At 40.3% G+C, this 26,414-nt stretch overlaps 2 protein-coding genes across 2 annotated transcripts; both read right to left on the reverse strand.

Moving 5' to 3' along the window:
* Positions 1 to 3,400: 3,400 nt before the first annotated feature.
* On the reverse strand, positions 3,401 to 11,611 carry marc1 (mitochondrial amidoxime reducing component 1). Its single transcript, XM_034675873.1, has 7 exons — positions 11,263 to 11,611; positions 10,262 to 10,432; positions 8,391 to 8,553; positions 8,000 to 8,140; positions 7,633 to 7,694; positions 7,321 to 7,392; positions 3,401 to 3,888 (listed from the first exon to the last, which is right to left on the reverse strand). Exons 1-7 carry the CDS (start codon positions 11,502 to 11,504, stop codon positions 3,762 to 3,764), a joined length of 978 nt encoding a protein of 325 aa, XP_034531764.1. The 5' UTR covers positions 11,505 to 11,611; the 3' UTR covers positions 3,401 to 3,761.
* Positions 11,612 to 17,987: 6,376 nt separating this feature from the next.
* Positions 17,988 to 25,982, reverse strand: kcnk3b (potassium channel, subfamily K, member 3b). The gene is made up of 2 exons (XM_034674458.1): positions 25,629 to 25,982; positions 17,988 to 20,362 (listed from the first exon to the last, which is right to left on the reverse strand). The coding sequence occupies exons 1-2, from the start codon at positions 25,909 to 25,911 to the stop codon at positions 19,476 to 19,478; spliced, it is 1,170 nt and encodes a 389-aa protein (XP_034530349.1). The 5' UTR covers positions 25,912 to 25,982; the 3' UTR covers positions 17,988 to 19,475.
* Positions 25,983 to 26,414: the final 432 nt, after the last annotated feature.

Below are 26,414 nucleotides of genomic sequence, written 5' to 3' on the forward strand. Positions count from 1 at the left end.
TTTGAACCTAGGACCCTTACAAATTACAGACCTGCAGCACACAGCTATGCATTCATGCCAAAATGTTCAATTTAGAAAACACAGCGACAGCTTTTTGGACCTTTGAGCAGAGACCTAAAAAGCTTCATGTTTTCCCTCAAAGTACTCATTTAGTGACGGTAAAGATGCTCTTTTCCTGTTGTGCAACAGCTCCTGTGTATCATTACCTGCGGCTGTTTTGCTCGAGGGGGGACCCTTTGAAGTTGAAGGAACCATGGCACCTTTAAACTAAGAAGGCACTTAGGTTTCACGTGAAATGACACAGAACAGGGAGGTGTTCCCTCTTTAAACCGAACATGTTTGTAGTTTTTGGTGTTTTGTCTATTTCGTTGAATTCCTGGCATGCAACAAAGTGCCCAGAGCTGAAATATGTGAGTTAATTTGAATATTTGGTCCATGCTTGCAAAGAAATAACTACCTTTAAATATTTATTTTCAACCCAACGCCTCTGAGTTTCAGAACTTCTTCAAACTCTCCTGTGGTGGATGAAATTCCCCATAAAGTGATCCACTTGTGTGATGGACTTGGGGGAACTTGGAGACCTCCAACCTGAGCCTCCAGCTGTTTGAATGTTTGTTAGCCGTTTAGGTTTTTATTTGAGTGCTCTGTTTTTCTCCTGCGGTCTCCAGACGTGGAGTCAGGTGGGTTGGAGACTTGCCCAATATGAAATTACTACATTCTACAATACTATTAGTTTGTACTGTTCCACACATGGAATGCAGTTAGTGTATATATACTGTGTCGTTACAGTGACAGAAGTAGGCTATCATAGCTTTGATTTAGGGCCTATAATCGCATTTCTACAGCACAGTTTTGAGGCCAATCGGCGGTGGCAGCCATATTGCTGCTGTCGAGCGAGTGTGAGGTAAAGAGGCAGGCTTTGAGCCTCCTAGCTAACAGCTACAGTGTTCCCGCCTGTCAATCAAGTCAGCTGTGCCTCTCATTGGAAGACTCGTAATCTCAATGTCTTTGAAAAAAATTCACCCCCTGTACAGTGTGTGCCGATCGAGAAATGATCTATCCAGACTACACTTGTTTTTTGAACCAGGCCGTAAACATGTTTATTTCTGCTGTAAAGATCAGCTTCTTTGAATTGGTGTGTATGTGGTTTCCTGTACTTCCACACCCAGCCTCAAGCGGACACTCGATGAACTGCAGTTTTTTTTTACACTTCTGCATTGGACTCATATTTTTAGACCGGGGGTTGCTGCTTGCTTTTTCATTTTCTACTTTTTATTTATGTATCTATCAAAAAAATTGTCTCATTATTTGTCAAATTTCCTATTTTGGAACACAGCAGTAAAACATAACTGAAGCACACTTCACTGAAACATTATTGAAGATTGCCACCCTGAGCACAATATAAAAGTGTCTGATTAGCGTCACATTTGTGTCTTTGAGTTTGAATATTTCATTATTTGCAGAACAGATCAGCACAAAACTACCGGCATTTTCAGCCTCTTGATTTCATAACTTTGAACTTTTACCTCAACTGTTTATATCATAATAATAATAATAACTTTATTTGTACAGCACTTTTCAATACAAGTAACAAAGTGCTTCACAAAAATAATAGAAACACAATAAATACAAGTAGGAACCTTGTTAGCCACATTTTAGCATGCTAACACATAACACTAAAATAGTAAATATGATACCTGCTAACTATAAACATGTTAGCTTCTCTTATTTTGCAACATTTCAAAAAACAAAACAAAATGCTAACACAAGCTGTTGGAGCTATTTGTTTATTTTTTGTATTTAGTTGTTTATTTAGTTTGGAATTAATAAGTAGTATTAGTTGTTAGATTTATCTAAAACTTTTCTTTTTATAACTCAATAAAGTTAGGTTTTTGGGGTTATATTTTTTGTTAGTCATTTGTTTAGTATATTTAGATTTTTTGTATATTTAGTATTTCTTTTGTTTGTTTTTGTTTGTTTTGTAATCACGAACTGTGGGCACTGGAGGTTATTTAGGTAGGTAGGTGGCAGAAGGCCGGCATGCACCTGGGTGGGCCTATGGTTTTTTATCAGCGCAAGAGAGGCAGCAGGAGCCGTGATTTTCTTTGTTCCTTTTTGTTTGCTTGCTTACATTAAAATAAACCATTGAGAACCGCTGCACTTCTGCATGGACATTAGACTTCTTTTGCCTGCGTACATCACATCCCCACGGTGCATCAGTGACCCTTTGATTAAGTTTAGTTAAAGTTTGAGTTTGATACTTTAATTATTCTTTGAGTTTTTTATGGCAAATGGCCACTACACAAGCTGTTATCTAATGGTAGCTAACAGGTTATCAAATATGTTGTTGTTTTACCTTGACATGTGGCTCAACGCATCTCCAGATATCCACTACCTGCTGTATTTTCAGCTGCTGATCAATCTGGAAGAACATAAATGTTAACAGAGGATTCAGATGAACTACTCCTACTGTAGAGAGAAAGAGTATGACCACACCTATGTGTTATAAAAACAATAAAAAAGAGAAGTATTTGTAAACATAGTCAGAATACTGTGTTTAATTTATTAAAAATATGTAAATTAAAAAAGGCATGCACTTTTCTTTGCATGTTATTATTAGAATTTCTATAAGTGACACTCAAACAAGCAGATCTAAATGCTGCAATTTACAAATCTGGTAATTTACAAACAAATTCAAAGGCTGTGAATGTCTGTGAAGTTAAAAATGAGTTTCTCTTTTTAAAAATATACAGAATTCCTCCCTCCCATCCACAGGTGCATGTGTTGCTTGTGCTTATATTGCTCTCTACTGGCCGTTTCATGCAACTAAAACTTGGTCTGCCAACTGTTCATACTTGAGGCACAATGAAAGCTTAGTTTAAGAGCCAAAAATGTGACGGCTGCTCATTAAACTTCACTGTTTCACTGATTTAAAATACTGGCAAGGAGGCACAGATTGCACATTAACAGAAAGGTCAAAAGTTTGATCTTTGTTTCCAGCAAATGCCTCTACATGTTTGTCCTGTTGAGTGACTCTGACCGTCTGCTGGTGAAACTTTGAAGGTTTTTCTGAATAACAGTGTCAAATACATGATTACATGAAGGTTGGGGAATATTTACCCTGAAATGGGACACAAAGGAGAGGCAGTTTGGGTTTTTTAAAGAAGAAAATATCAGTTTTAACTTCCAAAAATAAAATCAAAGAGGTGCAGTCTTTTTTGTTTTCCTAACAGAAAGTTGCAAAACAACTTATACTATATTCTTTATAGATAATCAGCAATTTAGCAGCCAATTCATTCAAAATGTGGCTTTCCTTTTTGATTTACAAAACACACGCCTCTAAAAACATAAGACACAAGTTAACAGCACCAGATTGAAAACCAAAAACAAAGAGTTGAAACAGAATTCACCTAAAAGGATTTATATTTTATTATAAGATGATATCAGTCAGATGCTGTCAGGGTTTCTCTTCTCTGATTAGAAGAATTACATGTAAAAAAATTATTATAAAGACTAAAGGAAGTTACATTTGTGTCCTTAAAGGCAGCATGTATTTCATTTAGCAGTGTTGTTAGTTTCAGGCACATGTAGTGTAAAAAGCAGTGATTATCTGGATTGTCCATCTTTGATTCTCCTATTTCAAAAAAACTCTCTGCTACATTTTCTACATTTTCTAAGTGCTGTAGTCATTTCTCATTCATTACATCTGTTAAGATCAGAGTGATAGTGCTGATATCAAAGCTCATATCTGGCTTCTTCATTCAACGGCTGATCTTGTAGACCACGTCCCCGACCTGCAGGATGCCGGTCTTGTTCACGGTGTGCAGCTGTCCAAACAACGGGGACGACTTGTAGATGTGCTTCTCAGACGGGTCGCACAGACGATAGCTGTGAAGGTTAAATAACAAGAAAGAGTTGAGGGGCTCAAGGAACCTTTATACATTGCATTTGGGAGTGTGACAGAGTTAGGAACTTCTGGAGGGAGATGATCAATAAAGTCAGTACTATTTTGTCAGGAACCATTCCAGTAGACTCCAAGATGATCTTGTTACACATATATCCGAGTGGTCTTAATTTGAGAACCAAGCAATGCAGGTTTATTGATTTTGCTATACTGCAAGCAAAACGAACATTGGCCTTTCAATGGAAGAAAACTGATGCACCTACAATCGGTGCTTGGATTAGAAATATGGCACAATGTATGTCAATGGAGAGAATATCATATACCTTGAAGAACAAATGAACAGTTTATGAGGGAATCTGGAAACCATTTAATGATTCTATTAAGAGTGGAGATATAGGAGGGCTTTTACAGGCTGAAAACCAAGACTGAGATACTTATATGGACTTGTGGTAGATCCCAGAAAAAAAGACGAAGATACTGAGAACCGGTGTAACTTACATTTTTGTATATGTGGATGTTGCATGACTATCAAAAAACTAGATTAGTCACAGAGGGGAATACAGGGATCTTTCTGACGCGCTGACTCCAAGGGAGGAAACATGAAGCCATTACTGCAATTTGAGTGTTTTATTTAACCTACTCGATAAACATAAATTCAAACATATATTTCATGAAGGTAGGCTTGCAGAATTCGACTATGTGGTGGTAAGAAGTTTCAGCGGCCAACAGAAACATCAGCACCCTGCCTCCTCTCTCCCTGCACCAGGCAAAACAGATTCACAGGCAGTGCAGGGGCTATTCATTAGGCAATCAGTGACACCCCCACACAGACCCACACAGACACACCCACCCACACAGACACACCCACACTCCAAGTGAAAAGTGGGAAACGTTTCCCTGCCTCTACAGTGGATGTATTTTTTTATTTATTCAAGGTACCTTTAAAGGTGACATATCACGCTTTTTTCATCAACATATATTGGTCTAAGAGGTCCCCAAAACATGTCTTTAAAGTTTATGCTCAAAAAAACACTTTGAAATCAGATTTTGGTCTGTCTGAAAAACCCTCTTCTTCAGTCCTCCTCAGAACAGTCTGTTTTCTCTCTGACCACGCCCCCTCAGGAAGTGGATGTGCCTCGGCTCTCCAGCACGTTGATCTAATGTTTACATGTTGGCTGAATATACACGGCTGCTCAGAGATCACGTTACTTCAACCCTCTGAATCTGATCCAGAATCTGATCCTGACGGAGAGGCGCCTGCAGCAGGACCTTTCTGAACCATTGGTCACAGATTTAGTGTTTCTTGTTGTTTTATTTGTCAGTATGTCGACGTGTGTCTTGGTACACAGCTACAGCTACATCTATGAACATGTAGCTATGTGGCTATGCTAACTAGCGCTAGCACTTATCCATGATAAATAAAAATCATCCACTAGATCTTCAAATCTGCAGACGTGGGGAGTAAAACCGACCTTTGTGTTTATTAAGACAGCCTACAACTAGCATGCCTCCCTCCTAAGCTCCTTGTTAGCACACATGTGTGCAGGGAATGAAAAATGGAGGAGGGGTTGAGTTGTATTTTATACAGTCTATGGGCTGAACAAGCTCCGAGCTCTGACTCCGGGACAGACCGGATATTGTTGTTACGTAACAAAAACACGGAAGTCTGAAACGGCTGGTTTCACACACATTTACAGAAAGGTGGAGAAATCAGAACAGGGGCAGAATGGATTCTTTTCATTCTCGGGGGGTTTGTAGACAGGGACACATATTTCAGGTAGAGAACCATTAAAAAGTCCATTTTGCATGATATGTCACCTTTAAATGTTCTAGAGATTCTGTCTTGTGTGTTTAACAGACTTTGAGAGAGAGATGAATGAGGGTGGGACGGGGTGTTTTGTTTGTTTGGGAGAAAATAACAAAAAAATGACTTTTGTATTGTACAAAATGTTAATGTAGTATTTATGCCTGTGTAATTCACATTGTACATGGAATACTCAAAAAAAGATATTGTTTAAAAAAAATTAAAAAAAGAGTTCAGGGACGTTTGAGTTTTTAAAATTAAAGGTGACATATCATGCAAAATGGACTTTTTAATGGTTCTTTACCTGAAATCTGTGTCCCTGTCTACAAACCCCCCGAGAATGAAAAGAATCCATTCTGCCCCTGTTCTGATTTCTCCACCTTTCTGTAAATGTGTGTGAAACCAGCCGTTTCAGACTTCTGTGTTTTTGTTACGTAACAACAATATCCGGTCTGTCACGGAGTCAGAGCTCGGAGCTTGTTCAGCCCATAGACTGTATAAAATAATACTGAATCCCCTCCTCCGTTTTTCATTACCTGCACAAATGTGTGCTAACAAGGAGCTTAGGAGGGAGGCATGCTAGTTGTAGGCTGTCTTAATAAACACAAAGGTCGGTTTTACTCCCCACGTCTGCAGATTTGAAGATCTAGTGGATGATTTTTATTTATCATGGATAAGTGCTAGCACTAATTAGCATAGCCACATAGCTACATGTTCATAGCTGTAGCTGTAGCTGTGTACCAAGACACACGTCTACATACTGACAAATAAAACAACAAGAAACACTAAATCTGTGACCAATCCTTCAGAAAGGTCCTGCTGCCTTTCTGGTAGAGGTCGGTTTTACTCCCCACGTCTGCAGATTTGAAGATCTAGTGGATGATTTTATTTGTTGTGGAAAAGTGCTAGCGCTAGTTAGCATAGCCACATAGCTACATGTTCGTAGCTGTGTACCAAGACACACGTCTACATACTGACAAATAAAACAACAAGAAACACTAAATCTGTGACCAATGGTTCAGAAAGGTCCTGCTGCAGGCGCCTCTCCATCAGGATCAGATTCTGGATCAGATTCAGAGAGTTGAAATAACGTGATCTGTGAGCAGCCGTATATATTTAGCCAACATGTAAACATTAGATCAACGTGCTGGAGAGCCGAGGCACATCCACTTCCTGAGGGGGCGTGGTCAGAGAGAAAACAGACTGTTCTGAGGAGGACTGAAGAAGAGGGGTTTTCAGGCAGACCAAAATCTGATTTCAAAGTGTTTTTTTGAGCATAAACTTTAAAGACATGTTTTGGGGACCTCTTAGACCAATATATATTGATGAAAAAAGTGTGATATGTCACCTTTAAAATCTGTACTTGAACAAAATACAGTACGCATCAGCCTCGTACACCTGTGTGACTTTGAGGTCAAATGTTCTGGTTTGGTCTTGATCAGGACTTTTCTTTCGAGCTGCAGACTAATATTGTCTTCTATTGTGAGAAAACTACATGGTCCCTGTGATTTCTGTCCTTGATGAGTAACTGATTTCTTTACTCTAAACCTGAGCACAAATCTTTCACTCATTCCTGCACTCCTGATTTGTATCCTGAAATCTAAAACTTTACCTCTTCAGTGTTTCCAGAGGCTCCTTCCTGCTAATTATTCCTGTTTCAGGATCAACCGTTGTAAAAATGCATCTGAAAACAACAAAAGCAAACTGTGATTACATCCATCCTGTAAATCCTGAATCTAAAGAAGACAAATAATGCATGTAGGCATCAACCAGGCTCTTAAAACTGTCACTCCTCAGTATATTAACTTTAATCCTACATATCAATGCCAACTGTAGTATTTTCTGCTTTTCAGTAGTCATTTAGTGGATAAATGAAGTGCTTCAGAGTCTGATTTGATTCAGTGAGAGGCGTCAGCTGTGTTACCGTCCACACGACATTACACGCTGCAGTCGCACGCTGCCAATCTGGAGCGCTTCCCAAGAATCCTGAAAAGGCAAAACAGTTGGTTTTTTGAGTTGGAGATAAAATTAGTCCACGCTGCTCACACTGAAAAGGGCGAGGTATTAGTCAGACGTGAACGACCAAATGATCATTTTTCCAAGCAGGAGGGGAAAAATGGAAGAAAGAGTCAGGGAGAGAGAACGCAGGATCTGTCTTATTATAACTTATCTTTGATTGTGTCTCTTTAATCTAATAATTCTAATCATGCACCAAAAAATTAACAGCCAGAAAAGAAAGCAGAGAAATCCAAATATTGTTCCTCTTTGTTGTTAAAGACTAAAGAACTGACCTCTTCGAAAGCCTCGCAGTCACTGATGACGATGTTTGGGCGGAAACGCTCCACCGTGACGTCCTTCTCTAACTTGCTGCTGAGATCTTTCACAGAGGACTCGGACAGCAGCATCACAGGAGCCATATCCGAGTAGGCCACCTAAAAACATGTGAACAATATTAATCACAAGTGAATATACCTTTAAAACAGCACATCTATCAGCTTCAATAAAACAGCAGCTCTGCCCCGAGGTCGACCTTCATGATGCCCATAACACTCACCGATTCAACTCCTTTATGGAGCTGTTAATCAGTTAGACTTATTAGTAGTGAGGTCAGAGTTCGGAGTGGTGTGTGAGAAACATAACATACATTCACAGACACAGACTCCAGCACACGGCTCAGTCTACCTCATATTTTTGGAACATGGTCTCGCCCTCCGTCGGCCTCCTGGCGGTCATCTGGTGCTCAAAGTGCACCAAGCGGTAGGTTTTCTCCGCCTCCAGGACACGAGTGAGCCAGCGGGAGACTTCATCGCCGCAGTCACGTCCCTGAATGTCTTTTCCAAACACTCTGAAGAAGAAGAAGTAGAAGAAGAAGAAGAAGAAGAAGCAGACATTCAAAAAAACAGAAAGCAGTTGCCTAGGTTTGTGTTGATTCTGGCGCCCCCTGTGGATGAAGTGGGATGCTTTCCTGATTTCGTTCTGTACGTGTGCAAGTTGTATTTTCGACTGAATATCTAATCCTGCTTTATTTCAAATTAAATGTATCACTCAACAAGACTCTTTCACTTCAAATATATATATATTTTAAAGCCTGACGCCTACCCAGTGGCAGCAGTTTAAGACATTCAATCAATCAATCAAGCTTTATTTATAAAGCACCTTTCATACAAATCAAATGCAACCCAAAGTGCTTTACAGTGACTGAAAACAAGAAAGAAGCAGAAATAAAATAATGGCAAGACGTATTAATTTAAAATAATAAATTAATAATTAGTAATTTAAAAAGTGTAAGGTGGGGCACTGGTGGCCTGGTGGTCTGGGCGCCCCACATACAGAGGCTACGGTCCTTGTTACAGCGGTCGCCGGTTCGATTCCCGACTGGTCGACCATTTCCTGCATGTCTTCCCCCACTCCCCATATTTCCTGTCTCTCTTCAGCTGTCCTAGGCAATAAAGGCAAAAAGCCCCAAAAATATAACTTTTAAAAAAAAAAAAAGGGAAAGGATAAGAGTTTAACAAATAGAATTAAGGCTAAAAATGTCAATAAAACTGAGTAGATAAATAAAAATAATTAATTAATGAATAGATAAATAAAAATAAAGATAAACAGTTAAAATTAATAAGATAATAAAGCAACATTTAAAGGCCCTGTGAGGAGTTTTGAACTGTCTGAGAAACAGACTGAAAATGATACTGATGCCTCTTTATGACCTTTAATAACAAACAAGACCATCAGCAGCAACACTGACACCTTCTCTGTTGTCATTTTTAATGCCTGAAACCGCCCTGAGGGGGTCGGTGTCAGACCACATGATGGACATCTCACTTCAGAAACAGCCTTTATTTGACTGTTTTCATGGAAAAGAATCACATTGCCTGATAAAGTTGACTGGTAGAAAACAGCAGGATGAGTTTTTTGTTGAAAACACTACTTTTGCATGTTTAGGACAAGACATAAGAGGTATCACTTTGTCCACAAGGGGGCGCCAGAATCATTAGAAAACAAAAGTTCCTCACAGCAGCTTTAAATCAATATAACATTAAAAGGTAAGTAATAAAATTGTAAAACTCTACATAAAAGCCAGATTGAACGAATTAGTTTTTAATTTACGTTTCAAGTCTCAATATTTCTGTCAGCTCCTCTCAGATCCTCCAGCAGGCTGTTCCATAGTTTGGGAGCGTAGTGGCTGAAAGCAGCATCACTGAAGGTTTTTGTTCTCCTCTGAGGAACAGCTAAAAGAGAGGCCTTCCTGGTTTATACACTAAAAGCATCTCTGATAAGTAGTCTGGTGCGAGGCCATGCAGCGCCTTAAAAGCTAGTAAAATAATTTTAAAATCAATACGGCGTAATGTGTGATTTAAACACTGATTGTCTGGTTTGTTTTTGTAGGTAATAAGAAAGTTTTAGAATTAATTTCAGTTTGTTTCATTACTGGATAAAAACTCCACACAGGAGCTTTAAGGTACATCCCAAACCACCCTTCCTTGTTGCATTACACCCCATCACATGTTTGTTTTATACTCAGAGAGGACTGTGATGACAGAAAGGTGTATAACCTGCAGTCAATGACGGCGTTCTCGGGCTGTTTCACGGGGAACCGCAGCTCCTCCATGCCCGCGCTGTTGAGACAAACATGACCTCCCTCGCAGGTCAGAGACACGAGCACCAGGCGAGGCTCCTGCCTGCCCGTCACCATGTGACCATCCTCTGTGACCATCAGCCAGTGTCTGCAATCAAAACAAACAGAGGGAGGGATTTTCCTCATCTGCACCATTTGGTATCCCTGGGTCCATTCCAACATCCTGCCCCTGAACCTGCACACTGAGCTCTTGCAGATTTACAGAAACATACAGGCGTGTGTGTGTAAAAGAAAACAAGAGGGAACAGACGACATCACATGTTGCCATCGTTACAGCTGACTCATTAAACCCCAGATTTATTTCAGGTTTATTTTTAACCATTGGTTTGAAATCCCCTCCATGTTTTACCTCACAGATTTGTTTTATAGTTGTCTGAATAATTTAATATAATGTGAGTAATCCCTTATGAGAGGCCTGTAAGATTGTGGACCTGCTTTAAATCCTTTTGCAGACAAGTTCCTTCAAATTAAGTAATATTGGGAAGACAAGTTACAATCAGTGAAGGTAATCCATGTGCAAAATATTATAATTTGTGTTAAATGATGCGCTTTTTGCACCCATGAGGGAATAAAAAGAGGTAAATGGCTGCAAACCCAAACACCTGCGGGGTCACAATGGTCACAATGCATTATGTTTTAGGAGTGGACTAAATGTAGGCCTAATAAATGCTATATAAGTCTAAGGGTGCTAAAGTACTTTAATTTGAAAACATGGTACACTTCCTCAAATTGGTACACTGTGTGCGTAATGTGTGCGTAAATGTTCTACTTTGTTCCACTGCTTTAAAACTTGTGTTGTTAAATCTCATTCCTGATCCAACTCGATTGTTTAGGTCTGATCAGGTAACAGAGGACCTGGCATGTGGATTAAAGCTTTCTGATCATGACAAAGTGACACATGTAGACTGCAGCACTCACCGATCCTGCAGCTCTCCGAACTTCAACCCGATTTTCTGACACTCAGCCAGAGCCACAGACACAGCTCTGCCAGACTTCAGAGGGTGAATGAGGAGCTGCGACACGACGCCCACACGAACTACTTTCTCTGTCTTTCTAAGATATTTATATCCGAGCCCGAGGCCCAGAACTGCTCCCCCGATCAGGAGAGCTGCCTTCTTGTTCTGAGAAAACGCGTCCAGCACGGCGTGCCTGAGGTCCATGTTTCTGTTGATCAGACTTTATCATGACCATTGGACTTTCACTGAGGAACACAACACCGCCCTGTGTGACGTTCAGGGACCCTTGGTTAACTGGAAGGCGGCTGTCAACAGAGTTCAGTCCTCCTTACCCCCCATAAACATTTACATACTACAGTGTTTCCCAAAGTGGGGGTCGGGGACCTTTGGGGGGTCGCGAGATGCCATCCAAAAAAGAAAAAAAACTTAGAATGATATAAAATTGCATATTTTATCTTTTGTTGTAAAAACATATGAAAATTGTAGCTAAATTTTTCATACAATGTAAATATAAACGTCATAAATTACTGAGGAGGGGTGCTGTTGGCCTAGCTAGCGGACTAAGAAAGAAAGGTACTTTATTGATCCCCAGGGGAGAAATTCAATTTTTTCCCTCGTGCTATTTTTTTGGGACATGCTACACATACAGTTTTTTTTGGGGGTATATCCATACAATGCACACACATGCAGTGGACATGCTTAGGGAGAGATGTCAGAGTGAGGATGCTGCCATCAACCAGCGCACCCGAGCAGTTGGGGGGTTCAGTGCCTTGCTCAAGGGCACCTCTGCAGTGCCCAGGCAAGTGAACCAACACCTCTCCAGCCAACAGACCAGTAGCCAAACTTCGTCCAAAATGGGACTCAAACCGGCGACCCTTTGGTTCCCAAGCCAAGTCCCTATGGACTGAGCTACTGCCGCCCCATATACAGAGGCTATAGCCCTCGTCGCAGGTTCGATTCCAAGCCTTGACTATTTCCTGCATGTCCTCCCTCACTCTCTAATCCCCACATTTCCTGTCCCTCTTCAGCTGTCCTACCCGATAAAGGCAAAAATAAATAAATGACTTAGGAGATTATGCTGCTATCGCCTTCTTTAACTTACACAGATATATGTAGGTTTTTGGATTGGCATACTAGTTCCTGCATCTGGCTGTGAGCAACATTTAACAACCTCAGGACTAAGGGGGTCTGCAGTCTCTGGCTCTGTTATTTTGGAGGTCTTGGAATAAAACGTTTGGGAACCCGGAACATTAAACACAAAAAGCTCTGTACTTTTTAGAGACTGAAATAAACCTCCTTGTTTACCACATTTTAGGTATAGATATCACCTATTTGTCCATCCATCCATCCTTTATCTGGAAAGCTTATCCCGTTTGTGGTCTAGGGGGGCTGGAGCCTATCCCAGCTGACTTTGGGCAGAAGGCAGGGTACACCCTGGACCGGTCACCAACCTATCACAGGGCAAACATGGAAAGACAGACAACAATTCACTCAATTTAGAGTGACCAATTAACCTGGAGAGTTTGTTTTTGGACTGTGGGAGGAAGCCAGAGTACCTGGAGAGAACCCACGCATGCACAGGGAGAACATGCAAACTCCACACAGTAAGGCACCTGACTGACCAGGGACTCGAACCAGTAACCTTCTTGCTGTGAGGCAACAGCGCTGCCCACTGCTCCACCATACAGCCCATCTATGTGTCAGTTATCCCAATATTGTTGCCACTGAAAATATTGATTATCCTAAAGTGTAATTTGAGGTATTGGTCAAATTAACTAACTGCTAACTTCTGAAACAGCCTTTTTTACATTTTCCATGGCTAAGATTTCAATGAGTGTTAGAATAAAGCAGGGTGAGAATACCCTGCACAGGCATGTACCTCTTTGTCCACAGGGGGCGCCAAAATCAACATAAGCTAAACAATTCCTTACAGGAGCTTTAAATATCCCAAATACGCATGAATACTTTCCAGTCACCTTAAATTAACCTGCCAGGAACATTCTAAAAGCAGATTCATGGAGAATGAAGTGATGCAATGCCATATTTGACCTTTTCAGAACTATTTTTGTCTTTGACATAGATACTCAGGTCTATGGCCAAAGTAGAAAACAGCAGATGCTGCGGCTGCAGGGGGTCAATACAGGGATTTTGTCGAATGGTTACTCCTTCTGTTGCTTTTCTGGGCACGTCTAATGGCTGAAGGCAGAGTCACAGGCACACGGCCAGGCCTTACAAGATGGGTTGATGTTGCAGTGGCAAGTACATTTTAACAACCAGATACACTGCTTACTGCATTACAGTCACTGAGACTTTGATGGTTTGATTCAACTGTTGACAGAAACAACTATTAGATATGTGTTTGTAATTTGTATTTATGGTGTGCTTAATTTCCTGATGTTGGTGTTGTCATTTATTTTACTGAAGCTCATTGCAGCATTACTTTAATAAAGATGCATTTAGTGGTTGGCTGCTGTATGAAATGTATAAATTAGGGGACTCTAAAGATTAAAGGAAGCATCAAATATATGAATAGAGGATTGTCTTAATCATTCATGTTCATTAAGTCTCTTATTTTTCTTGTTGTGATGATAATTATTTACACTTTTAGGCCACAAGTTGACACTGCTGCATGTGTCACGTCCAAATCTTGCAGATTCCCTGCAGAAATAAAACTCTAGCACAATTAAAGCCATGACAGTTGTTGAGATAGATCAATAAACATGTTATTCAACACAAATACATGGAAACAAAAGTACACATCATTTAGGCAAATACTGAGTTGATGAACTGTGGAAGGTATTCAGCGAAATTCTTGTGTTGGCTGCATTTCAGTGTGAATTAAATTTAATTTATGTTTTAATTTTTGTGTGATCATAATTGACTTTTGAGAGATAGCTTGCAGAGTGTCCATTTCTGACTTTTAATGCATGCAAATTTTGGATTTTAAAAAGCTAATTAAAGCTTACACTTTCAGGTGATTCGTATTAAAGTACATAAGAGTCCCTTGTACAATGAAAAATGAATAATGTGAAGTGTTTATACATGCAAAATGAAGCGTTTAAGCTTTAAATGGTAGCAGTGTTCTTTGCAGGGGCATCATATATGTTAATTTTTGCTCTTTGACAAGCATGAGATTTAGGCATGTTTATAATTTTGTGAGAAATAATGAAGTAGAAGTGATGAATGTCTATTATCCAAGTAATTTGAACCACGTTACATGGAGTAAAAATCCAGAAGAACTAGCTTACTCTGGAAGTTTTCATTGGAGAATATGCTGTTTATATGAACCACAGTGAATTTAAGCCATTGTTATGTTCAGAATAATACCGGACAATAACTGTGTGTCTGTATTTGGTTCTGCTCACAACATATTGATAATAATAAGGCTCTTTGCTCTTATGACCTCTAACTCCATAAAGAAGGTGAATAAACTCCTTCATTTCTCCTCACTTAAGGGGAAAAGCTTGTCTCAAATTTGCTGCAGTATCAAGGAGTGTGTCTATTATTGTGTGTGTGTCCCCCCCCGCCTGCTCTTACCACACGACACTGACTTTAACATAACCAACATACATACTGCCTCAGTCAACAACATAATGATCCACCACCATACTTTCAGCTCGTGACTAACCTGCTGTAGGTTGTCCGGAACTGGACTACAGTCAGAATTCACAGGGGGAAACCATCTGGACCAAACGGCCGTTTCTATACATTCAGCGGGCTTTTTCTCACACAGCACATGACGATACACAGCATGTGGATGGCAGCGTTTCATGACTACGTCTTATTATAGTACTTAAAGAAATAAAAAAACACACAGCTGAAGAAGTAACACATTTAAGGTGCTTTTTAGGTCGCCAAATAAAGTGCAAAACAGTCAGATTTTGGATAAACATCCAACTTTTAATGTTTTTTGTAGATGTTTTTAAATTTCAGGGAAAATAGTACATTTTTTAAAAGTGATTTATCTCATAATAGTCTCAACTGTGCACATCTCCCTTGGCAAGTTAAGATAAAAAAAAGCTGTACAGTTATTTCAAGTACTCCTTGTTTGTTCAAGTACTATTTCTCCATCATCACCAAACAAACAGAAAACATCTTGTCCAAGCAAGAAAAGAGAAACCTGACGCAGCTTCTCAGTAAAACTAATACAGTACTTGCAGTGAAGAGAGAGCAGGCTGCTGTTTTCTGGGTCACTTATTGTTGAATGCATCTGTCTTATCACTTATCTTCAATCATGATGTGCAAAAATGTCTCCTGGATATTGTTAAGGTACAGTACAGTCCAGCAAAGATGAGATCAGCTTCTCTATAGACACCAAAAACCTGCATCAAAGTGTAAAGTATGTCTGGTTTTCAACAAACAAAGGGAACAAAGTTGCCAGATAGTGAAAAAAAATCCACCTTCAGATATTCAGATTTTAAAATATTCAAATATTTGCTGTCCTTGTCTTGCAAATCTTTCTTCCTCTTTTATCTCAAGTGTTTTTATTCACCCTGATTGAACCACGACTGATTCTAAACTTACTTCTAGCTGCCAGACAACACTTAACCATGATGTCACATAAAGCCGCCTACAGACAAATACCCTTTTACACTCCAGAGAAATGAGTAAGAGTATCTGAGGGTGGATTTTTCCCCCTCTCCTCTGTCAATCACAGCGTCTACGTCGACTCCTGCATATTGTCTGTGACTGACGAGAAGCCTTTTATCCCTCGTCCAAACACTGAAAAACCCACTCCCATCTGCAGCGCTCCAAACTGCTCCTGAAATAGTCTGTATGCACAGTTTGATCCAGATGTTATTTGGACTGCTCTGAGCTCCTTCATGTCTGTTTTTGTGTCTGTGAAGCCTCAAGGTCGTTCGGGTCAAAAGAGCAGAGACGGATGAAACAGAATCACACCTCCAGTATGTATGAGACGTATCATAATACATGATGCAGGGTCTTATGTGTCATTTTCCTCCTCAGAATCAAATCTTAAAGAACAACAGAGCTGACAGGTGTTCATGATGGTCAAATTGAAATTTTTAAAGGAACATTTCAACACTCAGACTTAGATAACTGATTCCACTCTCATGTTTGTGTACATATGGAGCTAAAGCCTGGAAGCTATGTTAGCCTCTGTACCTTTGAATACAGATGAGTTTGCCTGTTTGTTTTCTTTGTTGTTTTCCTGAAAAGTGTTGGATAAGAAGAGAATCCACTGTCCTGATGTATCGTAAATATGAACCTAGAATCAGGTAAGTTAGCTTAGCTTTGCATAAAATACCAGTGCAGGGAAAAAGCAGCTAGCTTGTCTTTATCTGAGGTTAAAAACTCTGCCTGCTAGCTCCTCCAAAGCTTAAAAAACATCTTAACAAAATGTAAGTATACTAAAAATTGAACAATTTCCCATTTCCAGGAGTGGGGCTTTACTTTTTTAGTTTCATGCTGGTAGTGAAATAAAGAGATACTATGCTAATGTATAAATATTAACCTTTAGCCAGGAGCAGGTTAGCATAACTTAGTTAGCTAGAGGACTTCTTGTACGTTCAATTTACCTCTGAAGTCGCAACAAGTAAGTTGAATGCTTTCAAGTTACGAGTTGGAACGTTGTTTAGCCATTAGCTCCTTTTTTTGTTAGCATTTTTAGCTAATACAAGGCAATAACAACACATTACGTGACAGTTAGCGCAATATAACAACGTCTACAGTATACTATTGGTGGGATTGCTTTTATTACAGAAAACATGACTAAGGTTTTGTAGTACGCACTATTAAGAGCACAGTTTTTTTTACTGTTGATGCAGGGAGCGGCCATCTTGGATTTCAAGCTGGGGCTTACAGCAGTTTGTCCGAGTTCCGGAATGGAATTCGGACTTCAAAGGGGCCATTCCGGATGATTTATCCAACTGACATCTTTGAATTTCTGACTTCCAAGGTCAAATGGAACGCACCATTGGAGCAGCTAGCTAGCAAACTGACTAGCTAGCTTCCTGGCAGTCTTAGAGGGCAACAAAAACAATCAGCTATCTCATTGAATCCTTGTATCTCTGATTTCACTTTTTTGTACGGATCAAACAAAAGAAATATAATTTGGGAGCGTTGGAGGAGCCTTTTTTCTTGAGTTGAAGCTAAGCTAACTCCAGGTAGCCAGATAACATATTTACAATGATAAGTCAGATTTTTTTTAACTTAAGGCTGATTTATACTTCTGCGTTGAATCAACGGCGTAGCCTACGCCGGGGGTCCGCGTAGCTCCCATACCTACGCCGAGGCCTACGCACGTAGCTGACGTGCACCTCCTCCAAAATTTAACTCCCCGTGGAGCCGACGCGGACCGCAAGCTCTGTGATTGGTCCGTTCGGCGGCTTTGTATTTCCCGCATTTACAACACTTCCGGGATCCCGGACATCGGCCGTGTATTTCATCTCCTCCTCTCTATTCTTCATGTAATCATGTCTGTATGATAAACAGCAACATGTATCAGCTGTAGATTAACATAACACGCTCTGAATCTCTGTGGAAAACTAAACAGAGATCATAGCAGGACCGGAAGCAGGCGGCCGGCTATCAGAGAGACCGCACTGCCCTCAGGCGTTTCGGCGGAGAATTGCTGTGCGACACGGACACACCGACGCACAAGTATGTGGGGCTCATGTCCGCGTCAGCCCCTGCTGCGTAGGGGAGACGCAGAAGTATAAATCAGCCTTTACTCTTGGCCTTAGCTTTTTATTTAGAGTTAGCATACAGGAATGGTGTTGGGTAAATTATCTGGCAGACGTACAAATAAGTTAACTCCCCAAAATATTGAACTGTTTCTACATTCTTAAGATATAGTGTGTTCAATTGTGTGTTATATGTTTTGGGGCAGTTTGAACTTTGGACAGAGAAAGGACTTCTTACAGATGAAGACCTATTTTACCGCTATTAAGGCGGGTCTACTAAACTATCTGTCGACTTGTATGATGGATTGCTCTTTAACCAAACACATGTGGGAGCAAATAAACACATAATTAAGAGATTCAAATAATGAAATCTGACACCTAAGCAGAGTTTTGTAAACAAGGCAAGCTGTTTCCTCAAGCTTTCAGTTGTTATTCCATGCTAAGCTAACACTTGATGCAGAGAAATGGCTATCACTGTATTTAGCACACATGCATCAGAGAGGTGTCATTATGTTGAACTCTATTACCTTTATATTGCACGTTTTGTTGCTGGTTTCTTGGTGTCAACTGCTTTGGTCGCAGAAACACTCATAACACCGTGTGGAGACCTGCACTGGCTCAGGACTGACTTCAGGGCCCAGCAGTGTGAGCAGGCGCTGCTTTTACAACCCTGCAGTAAATACCAGATTCGTGAAGCTGTCACGGTTTTTAATTTCGCCTCATGGTATTTTTTAAAAGCTTTGTAGTGTTGTTCCAGTTTAAGAGTGTTCCAGTCACTGCCACTGAGTGTCTACTTGATGTTTCTGCACCACGTTCCTGATGCAGCCTTTGTCCACGTTCGTGATGTTTTGAACTTGTTCACTTGTCACGTTACATAACTTAGCCGTGTTTGTGACTGATGCACGGGCAGATTTGGGCAGAGAGCTCTGAGAAATCACAATAACAGAGGCAGCCACCCAGGGAGTGAGTCATGTGGAGTTATTAGTGTGTGTGTCAGCTTCAGGAACGTTTTGACAATCACGATTTGTTCGAGTAAGTCTTGAAGGGTATTCTAAGGCAACTTATATGCAGTCTGTGTGATTAATAATGGACAGATAGACACTCTGTCCTCAGGAAAATGACACAAAAACCTTCAGAATCTGAGAAAACCAGGAGCAAGAAGAGGAACTGTTGTCTTGGAGGTTTTATGTATTTCGTGTCACCTTTTTGCTCAGTTGACTTGACCTGAACCCTCTCGTGCGGCACCTTTTCTGCTGCTTCTTACATGATTTGTCTAAGCACACAGGACGGTCCTGAATAACAGACCTCAAGTCAAAGATTACTTGCTTTGCTCTCTGAATTATTTGAGTAAGACTTCTGTGTTTACAGTACTGTATGTGCTTTTCCCTTTGTGTGTCCTACTGTTGGTTTACTGGGATTATAGCACCACAAACATCGACTCTGCAGCCACGTCTTAGCCGCTGGGCCTGCCAAGTATCTGCTGTCCACTTGGCAGTACGGAGTGCTGAAGAGAAATCTGCCGTGTTGAAGGCTAAACCGAGCTGCGTCTCTTAAACATCCTGAACGGAGAGAGAAGGTGGAGGCCTGTCGTTATGGAGCTTATGCTCGAGCACTGACGCGGACTGCAAACGCAGCCAGTAGATCCGGGCTCGATGTAGTGAGGGCAGTCACTGTTCTGCTGCAGGTATGCATCGGAGAACGTCAGCTCCTGAGGGATCATGGTGGAGCCCTGCACCTTCTCCTTGCTCCTGTACCACAAGCAGGAGCAGATAGTCTGGAAATGAAGCACCTCAGTGTAAGCACCTTTTAAATCTTTAGCCCTTGTCGTGTCTTCTGCTACAGTCGTGGACGTAGTGGAGGTGGACACCGGTAATAAATGAGCCACCTCTCCTCTGGGCTTACAAACAGACATCAACGCTCTCTGCTTCGCGTCCCTCCGCTCGTCCTCGATGTTCATCGTCAGGAAGCGAAGAACCACCAAGTTCAGGAACGCTCCGATCACCGTCAGACCCATGAGGATGTAGACGAAGCAGAAAGCCACGTACCGAGGGTCGTTCTGCAGAGCGTCGTCCCTCTGCAGCGCCACGTAGTCCCCGAACCCGATGGTGGTGAGCGTGATGAAGCAGTAGTAAAAGGCGTGCAGGAAGCTCCATCCCTCGGAGTGAGAGAACGCCAAAGCCCCCACACAGAGCGTGCTCATGCAGGAGAAGAAGCCCACTGTCACCATGTTCGCCATGGAGACCTCGGTGTGACGCATCCCCAGGCACTTCTTGGCTTGGTGCAGCAGGTACCTGACGAACGTGTTGATGCGCTCGCCCAGGCTCTGGAACATGACCAGGGTGAGCGGGATCCCCAGGAGGGCGTAGAACATGCAGAACACCTTCCCTGAGTCGGTGCTGGGCGCTGCATGGCCGTAACCTGAAGAGATGACATCACACTTTCACACCTGAGACACTTAAGAGAACAATAAGGAGCTGCATTGTTTTTGTTCTGGAGAAGCAAAAGCTATCAGACTTTAAAGTTCCTGCCTGTTTTAACTCCACATGGAAACATCACACGTCCTCTCATTAAGAAAAAGAAAGCTCTCACACTCTGCAGCTTGACTTTAATGTTGTGAATTAACAGCTATATTTATAACTCCCACGTGGTGATAAGCTGAGATGTTGTAAAAGTGATGTCACTTCACACCACTCTCCTCACTTTAAAAACCTGGAAGTGTCCTAATAATACAACACACACTGAGTCAGGACTGTAAACAGGCTGCTCAACGCTGGAGAAGGTGTTTTACATTCTTTAATTATGCACAAATCACAGCTCGTGTCTTTTTATAGAGCGGATTCTGATTTTGGTGATTTGAGTGCTTGAAGCCTAAAAAGAAGAACGGAAGGATAAACTGATTTTAGTTTCTTTAACACCAACATGATAATCCTTTCTCATTATTCTCAAATAATTAAAACTCTAACCTCAACAGTGGAATGCAATTATGTCGACGGTAGCTATTTCAAAGGTGTGTTAGCAAAGAACGACTACAAAAACTATTAAAGGTGACATATCACGCTTTTTTCATCAACATATATTGGTCTAAGAGGTCTCCAAAACATGTCTTTAAAGTTTGTGCTCAAAAAAACACTTTTAAATCAGATTTTGGTCTGCCTGAAAAACCCTCTTCTTCAGTCCTCCTCAGAACAGTCTGTTTTCTCTCTGACCACGCCCCCTCAGGAAGTGGATGTGGCCTCGGCTCTCCAGCACGTTGATCTAATGTTTACATGTTGGCTGAATATACACGGCTGCTCAGAGATCACGTTACTTCAACCCTCTGAATCTGATCCAGAATCTGATCCTGACGGAGAGGCGCCTGCAGCAGGACCTTTCTGAAGGATTGGTCACAGATTTAGTGTTTCTTGTTGTTTTATTTATCAGTATGTCGACGTGTGTCTTGGTACACAGCTACCAACATGTAGCTATGTGGCTATGCTAACTAGCGCTAGCACTTTTCCATGATAAATAAAAATCCTCCACTAGATCTTCAAATCTGCAGACGTGGGGAGTAAAACCGACCTCTGCCAGAAAGGCAGCAGGACCTTTCTGAAGGATTGGTCACAGATTTAGTGTTTCTTGTTGTTTTATTTGTCAGTATGTCGACGTGTGTCTTGGTACACAGCTACAGCTACAGCTATGAACATGTAGCTATGTGGCTATGCTAACTAGCGCTAGCACTTATCCATGACAAATAAAAATCATCCACTAGATCTTCAAATCTGCAGACGTGGGGAGTAAAACCGACCTTTGTGTTTATTAAGACAGCCTACAACTAGCATGCCTCCCTCCTAAGCTCCTTGTTAGCACACATTTGTGCAGGTAATGAAAAACGGAGGAGGGATTCAGTATTATTTTATACAGTCTATGGGCTGAACAAGCTCCGAGCTCAGACTCCGTGACAGACCGGATATTGTTGTTACGTAACAAAAACACAGAAGTCTGAAACGGCTGGTTTCACACACATTTACAGAAAGGTGGAGAAATCAGAACAGGGGCAGAATGGATTCTTTTCATTCTCGGGGGGTTTGTAGACAGGGACACATATTTCAGGTAGAGAACCATTAAAAAGTCAATTTTGCATGATATGTCACCTTTAATTAAAACAACTCTGGATTAATGACACAAATTATGTCAAGCAAAAATGTAGTCAATAATCTTTGATTTGATCAGTTTCTATTGTTTTAGCTTTAATCTTTTTAATGTTTGTATTATTTTAACCGTCTAGCTGTAGATTTTGAGAATAGAATAGATCTTTGTCATTATTGTGAATCAATGAAAGGCAGTTTAGCAGCTCTTAAGTAGCACCATGGTAAAGAAATGATCATTTGAAATAATACGATAAACAACAGAAATAAAATCAAGGAACAATTAAATAATAAAATAAGTTAAAATGATAAACTGAGGGTAAATAAAAGAATAAGTAAAAGTAATAAACAAGTTAAAATAACTTAAAATAAGTGTAAATAATTAAATAATAGAATAAGTTAAAATAATAAAACAGTGTAAAATAATCAAATAGATTTAAATAATAAAATAAGTTGCACAGTTGCCTTTGGATATCATGAATTTTCCTTGTGTTATCAATGTTTAGTTTATTAAACTAAGTTTATTGTCTTTGATTTTAATTAGATCTGATTTTAAATGGTCCATACCTTGGCCATAGACTGTACAAGGAATGGATATAAGATATCTGAAGAGGGGTATTAAAACCCAATGATGGTGTACCCCATAGAGGAAATACTGACATCCTAACCTGAAGTCAAACCAAGCAAGAGGCAGAGAGGTGGAGCTGAGATCAGCCTTTAGCATCAGTGCTAACAACACTTTGTCCACCTGTCAGTCAACTCAGCAATGATCAAAGTTATGTCTAGTTATGCAAAAACATCATAAACTGAATATCTTCAAAATGTAAGAGTAATGAAAAGAAACATCCCCAGTACAGTGTGAACAAAAAGAGATTTATGGCAGTTTTATGTACCAGCCTGTAAACATGTTTATTTCTGCTGTGAAGATTTAACATTGGTGTTAATGGGATTTTATAGTATTTTGGGGTTGGCCTCAAGTGGACACTAGCAGAACTGCATTTTTTTTACTCCTGTTTTACCTTCATATTTTAACATAGAAGGTTCTCTCTCTGTGTGTGTGAGAAGAAACAACCAAAAAATCTAAAAAGAACAATTTAAAGGATTATTTACTTTTTCATTGTTGATGAATTTATCAAACAGGATCCAGAGATTATTACAAACAAGTAAAAATGTACAGAAACTGTACTCCAGCAGTTCAAAGATCCAGATATGGAAACCCACCTTCCTCAGTCGCTCCTCAAAGATCTCTCAGGAGTCTGTTTTACCTCACATGTGTTGATGCCGCCCCCCATCGTGCTGAGTTATGATTCAAGTCACAGAACTAAGCTTCTGATTTCCCCGTCAATCTTTGAAAGAACCCAGAGGGTGTTTTGACAACACTGATAGCTGCTCTGAAGTTAAGTCCTTTTAAGACTCCTTGAACTGTCTATGAGAAAGAGAAACCTGTCTGCACAAGAGAACCAGGACTTCACTCTGTTTCCCTTTGTTCACCCAGTGAGATTTAAATCATCTCATTCATTAGAGTGTTTGAAAATTACTGGAAGTCACTCAGGACAAAAGAATGAATTGTTTGAAGGATGCAGATTGATTCATTGTTTGCTGTCCAATTCAAGTGGTTCACCTTTACCTGCTATAACTCTATGAAACTGCTCCTACTTTAAAAATGAACAAGAATAATCTGACTGTGTTTACAGAAGCAGAACTGTCACAGGGGAGGTTTGTCTTCATTGAGTACATTAAGTGCAGTGTGCAAATTAAAGACTTTAACTTTATACATTTTGAAAGCAGAACTTTTATAATATTTTACATCTTTTATGAATTTATTTTAAAGGAATTGACTTTTTCTAACATTGTTCTTATGTCTGGATTTTCTTCATGTAACCCTGGCAGAACTTAAAATATGTTGAAATGAAATAGAAAATGTTAAAAATGTGGCGTTCAGCGAAATGTAAAATAATCAAAAAAATCTACATGTTTTGAAGATTTTGTGAAGATTAAAACAGGACTTGTATGAAAGCCAGGCATGTTTAAAAAAAAGCTTTTAAATTAAAATATATTTTCATCCTAAAAAGAGTGAGATGGGTCAAGAGCATTCACACATATCAGGGTCATGTGTGTAAGATTATAATTATCATTTTGAAATTCAACATTATTACCAACATTTAGACTTTATAATTATCTTTAAATACATCTCTGATTTTATTCTCAATTTTCACACTCTCTTCTTATACAAAACAAAACAAAACTTCCTGATGTTCTGTCTGAGTTCACAGTAAAAAATGACCTAAATTTCCAGACGATTTTTAAAAAACTTAAGTATTTTCATCCATTATCAGACAAAACTAAAGTAAAACTGGTACTTTAAATGCAGCACAGTGAAAGATAAGGTTCTCCTGAATAGAATGATGTATGGCACTTGATGCTGAGGGCTTCAATAGGTTAGAAAAACAAGAAAAATACAGGAGAGTCTGACGCCCCCAAAAATGGTCTAGGTCTTTAAGGGTTAATGCCAAGATTTTAACTTTATTCCCAATATTTTGACTTTATCTTTAGCGTTTTAACATTTCACACACAACTCCAACCACATTCCTGAAGTGTTAAATTGATCTCCAGTATTTCCACCAACCTTTCTCTTGGTTTTAACTCGGTTTACCTGTATATATTGATTTCTTCACAGTTCTAATCAACAGTTGCTTCTTATTTTAGTGTATTTTCTAGTCAATCCCCTACACCTCCTTTTATTTGTATTATCTTATTTTATCTTTTAATTGTTTTTTATCTCCAAATTACAAATTATCCTATTTGATGACTTTGTTGTTTGTTTGTTAAATGTCAGTGCACTGACTGGATATCATTGTAAATGAGGGTTGACCCTGAGTGATCTCTGGAGTATAAATAAAGATTGATTGATTGATTTTCTTTTTGCAACATTTCAAATGTTTGTTCATGTCTTGGCATCTCTGACACAGTCTCAATTTTTCTAATTACTGTTAATATATTCACATCTAACTTGGAATTAAGATTTCAATTTTAACATTTCACCTTGACACCTTTATTCTCGATGTTTCAACCTTTCCTTAACATTTTATCCTGTCCTGAAAATGTTGTTATTCTTCATGTCTTAACTTCTTGTCAGGATTTCTCCTTTACAATAACATTTTTTTCATTCTCAGTTATCTGACTTTATATCCTTTTTTTTCAGATTTTTACCTCACTCTCAAATTTTTGTTTCTATTCCCAACATTCAGCCTTTCCTTTTAACATTTACACCTTTTTGTCAACCTGTTTTCTGCATTTCAACTTCCCTCCCAGCATTTTGACTTTATTGTCACTGCAGCTTAATTCTTGATTTTAAAAACTTGTTCCTATAATAAACAACATATAAAATCATAACTCTCATGTGTGTCCTCACATGCCTAACCCTAGTTTTTAAATGAAGGGGGGGTTCAGGCACCTCAGGGTCCCTGAGCTCTCAGCTCCGGCCCTGGTCTGACCCCCTCTTATTAATGACCCCCTTGTCTCCAGGTGTTAAAGGCGTTAATGAGGAACCTGCTGCTCACCTATCGTCGTTATCACAGTGATGGCGAAGTAAAAGGAGCCTGCGAATTTCCACTGGACCCCTGCTTTGTGAGGTTTGAGCTGCAGCACGACGTGCTCCAGCTCCTCGAAGTTCTCTTTGGTCAAGTTGTATTTACGCATGAGCTCGTACTTTCTGGCGTCGAGCTTCCTCTTGTGGCTCTTCTCCTGCTTGGACTCCAGGGTCTCGAACACGGCCGCTCCCACCACCAGGTAGGTGAGGATGCTGATGATGAGCGCGAGAGTCCGGGCGTTTTGTCTCTTCATGGTAGGAGAAAAAAAAAGAGAAGAAGAAGAAGCAGAGAGAGCGCTGCGACCTTCTCCTGACGGACTCCGGATCCAACAGAGGGGTGGGGACGGGCTGGGTGAGGTGGTGGAGGAGGGGGGGACTCTGGAGCTGTTCTCTCAGCACCACCCCCACATCACAGTTGGGTTGCTACTGTATTTGGAGTATTTGTCACCGACTTATAATTAGAATCTGCTGGAAAAGAAACTCAGGGCAATCCCACAGACTGTCAGAGGCTGCTGCTGCTTCTTTTTGGATCATGCGTCTTTTACGCACACACTCTCTCACACTCTCACACACACATCTCACCCTCCTGAAGCCAGAATAAACAGTAGTTTAGTCCCCTCTGCAGCTGAAGCCGTGCAGCTTCCAACAAGTAGTCCTTAACGTCGTCAGATATCACCCAGAGTATGATTCATGTGTTCGTCCGCTGATGAAATGTTTACCCAGTGCCTATTTAAACAAAGTAGCTCCTCCGGCTTCA

Source organism: Notolabrus celidotus, chromosome 22 (assembly GCF_009762535.1).
Source record: "Notolabrus celidotus isolate fNotCel1 chromosome 22, fNotCel1.pri, whole genome shotgun sequence".
Taxonomy (NCBI): domain Eukaryota; kingdom Metazoa; phylum Chordata; class Actinopteri; order Labriformes; family Labridae; genus Notolabrus; species Notolabrus celidotus.

Bases quoted from the DNA above. Each gene is read 5' to 3' on its own strand.
- marc1 (XM_034675873.1), bottom strand. From the start codon at position 11,504: ATGGACCTCAGGCACGCCGTGCTGGACGCGTTTTCTCAGAACAAGAAG. The intron at 10,433-11,262 runs GTGAGTGCTGCA...TTTTGATTGCAG, and splicing joins TTCGGAGAGCTGCAGGATCG to ACACTGGCTGATGGTCACAG. The intron at 7,695-7,999 runs GTCAGTTCTTTA...TTGCCTTTTCAG, and splicing joins ACTGCGAGGCTTTCGAAGAG to GATTCTTGGGAAGCGCTCCA.
- kcnk3b (XM_034674458.1), bottom strand. From the start codon at position 25,911: ATGAAGAGACAAAACGCCCGGACTCTCGCGCTCATCATCAGCATCCTC. The intron at 20,363-25,628 runs GTGAGCAGCAGG...TCATCTCTTCAG, and splicing joins CACTGTGATAACGACGATAG to GTTACGGCCATGCAGCGCCC.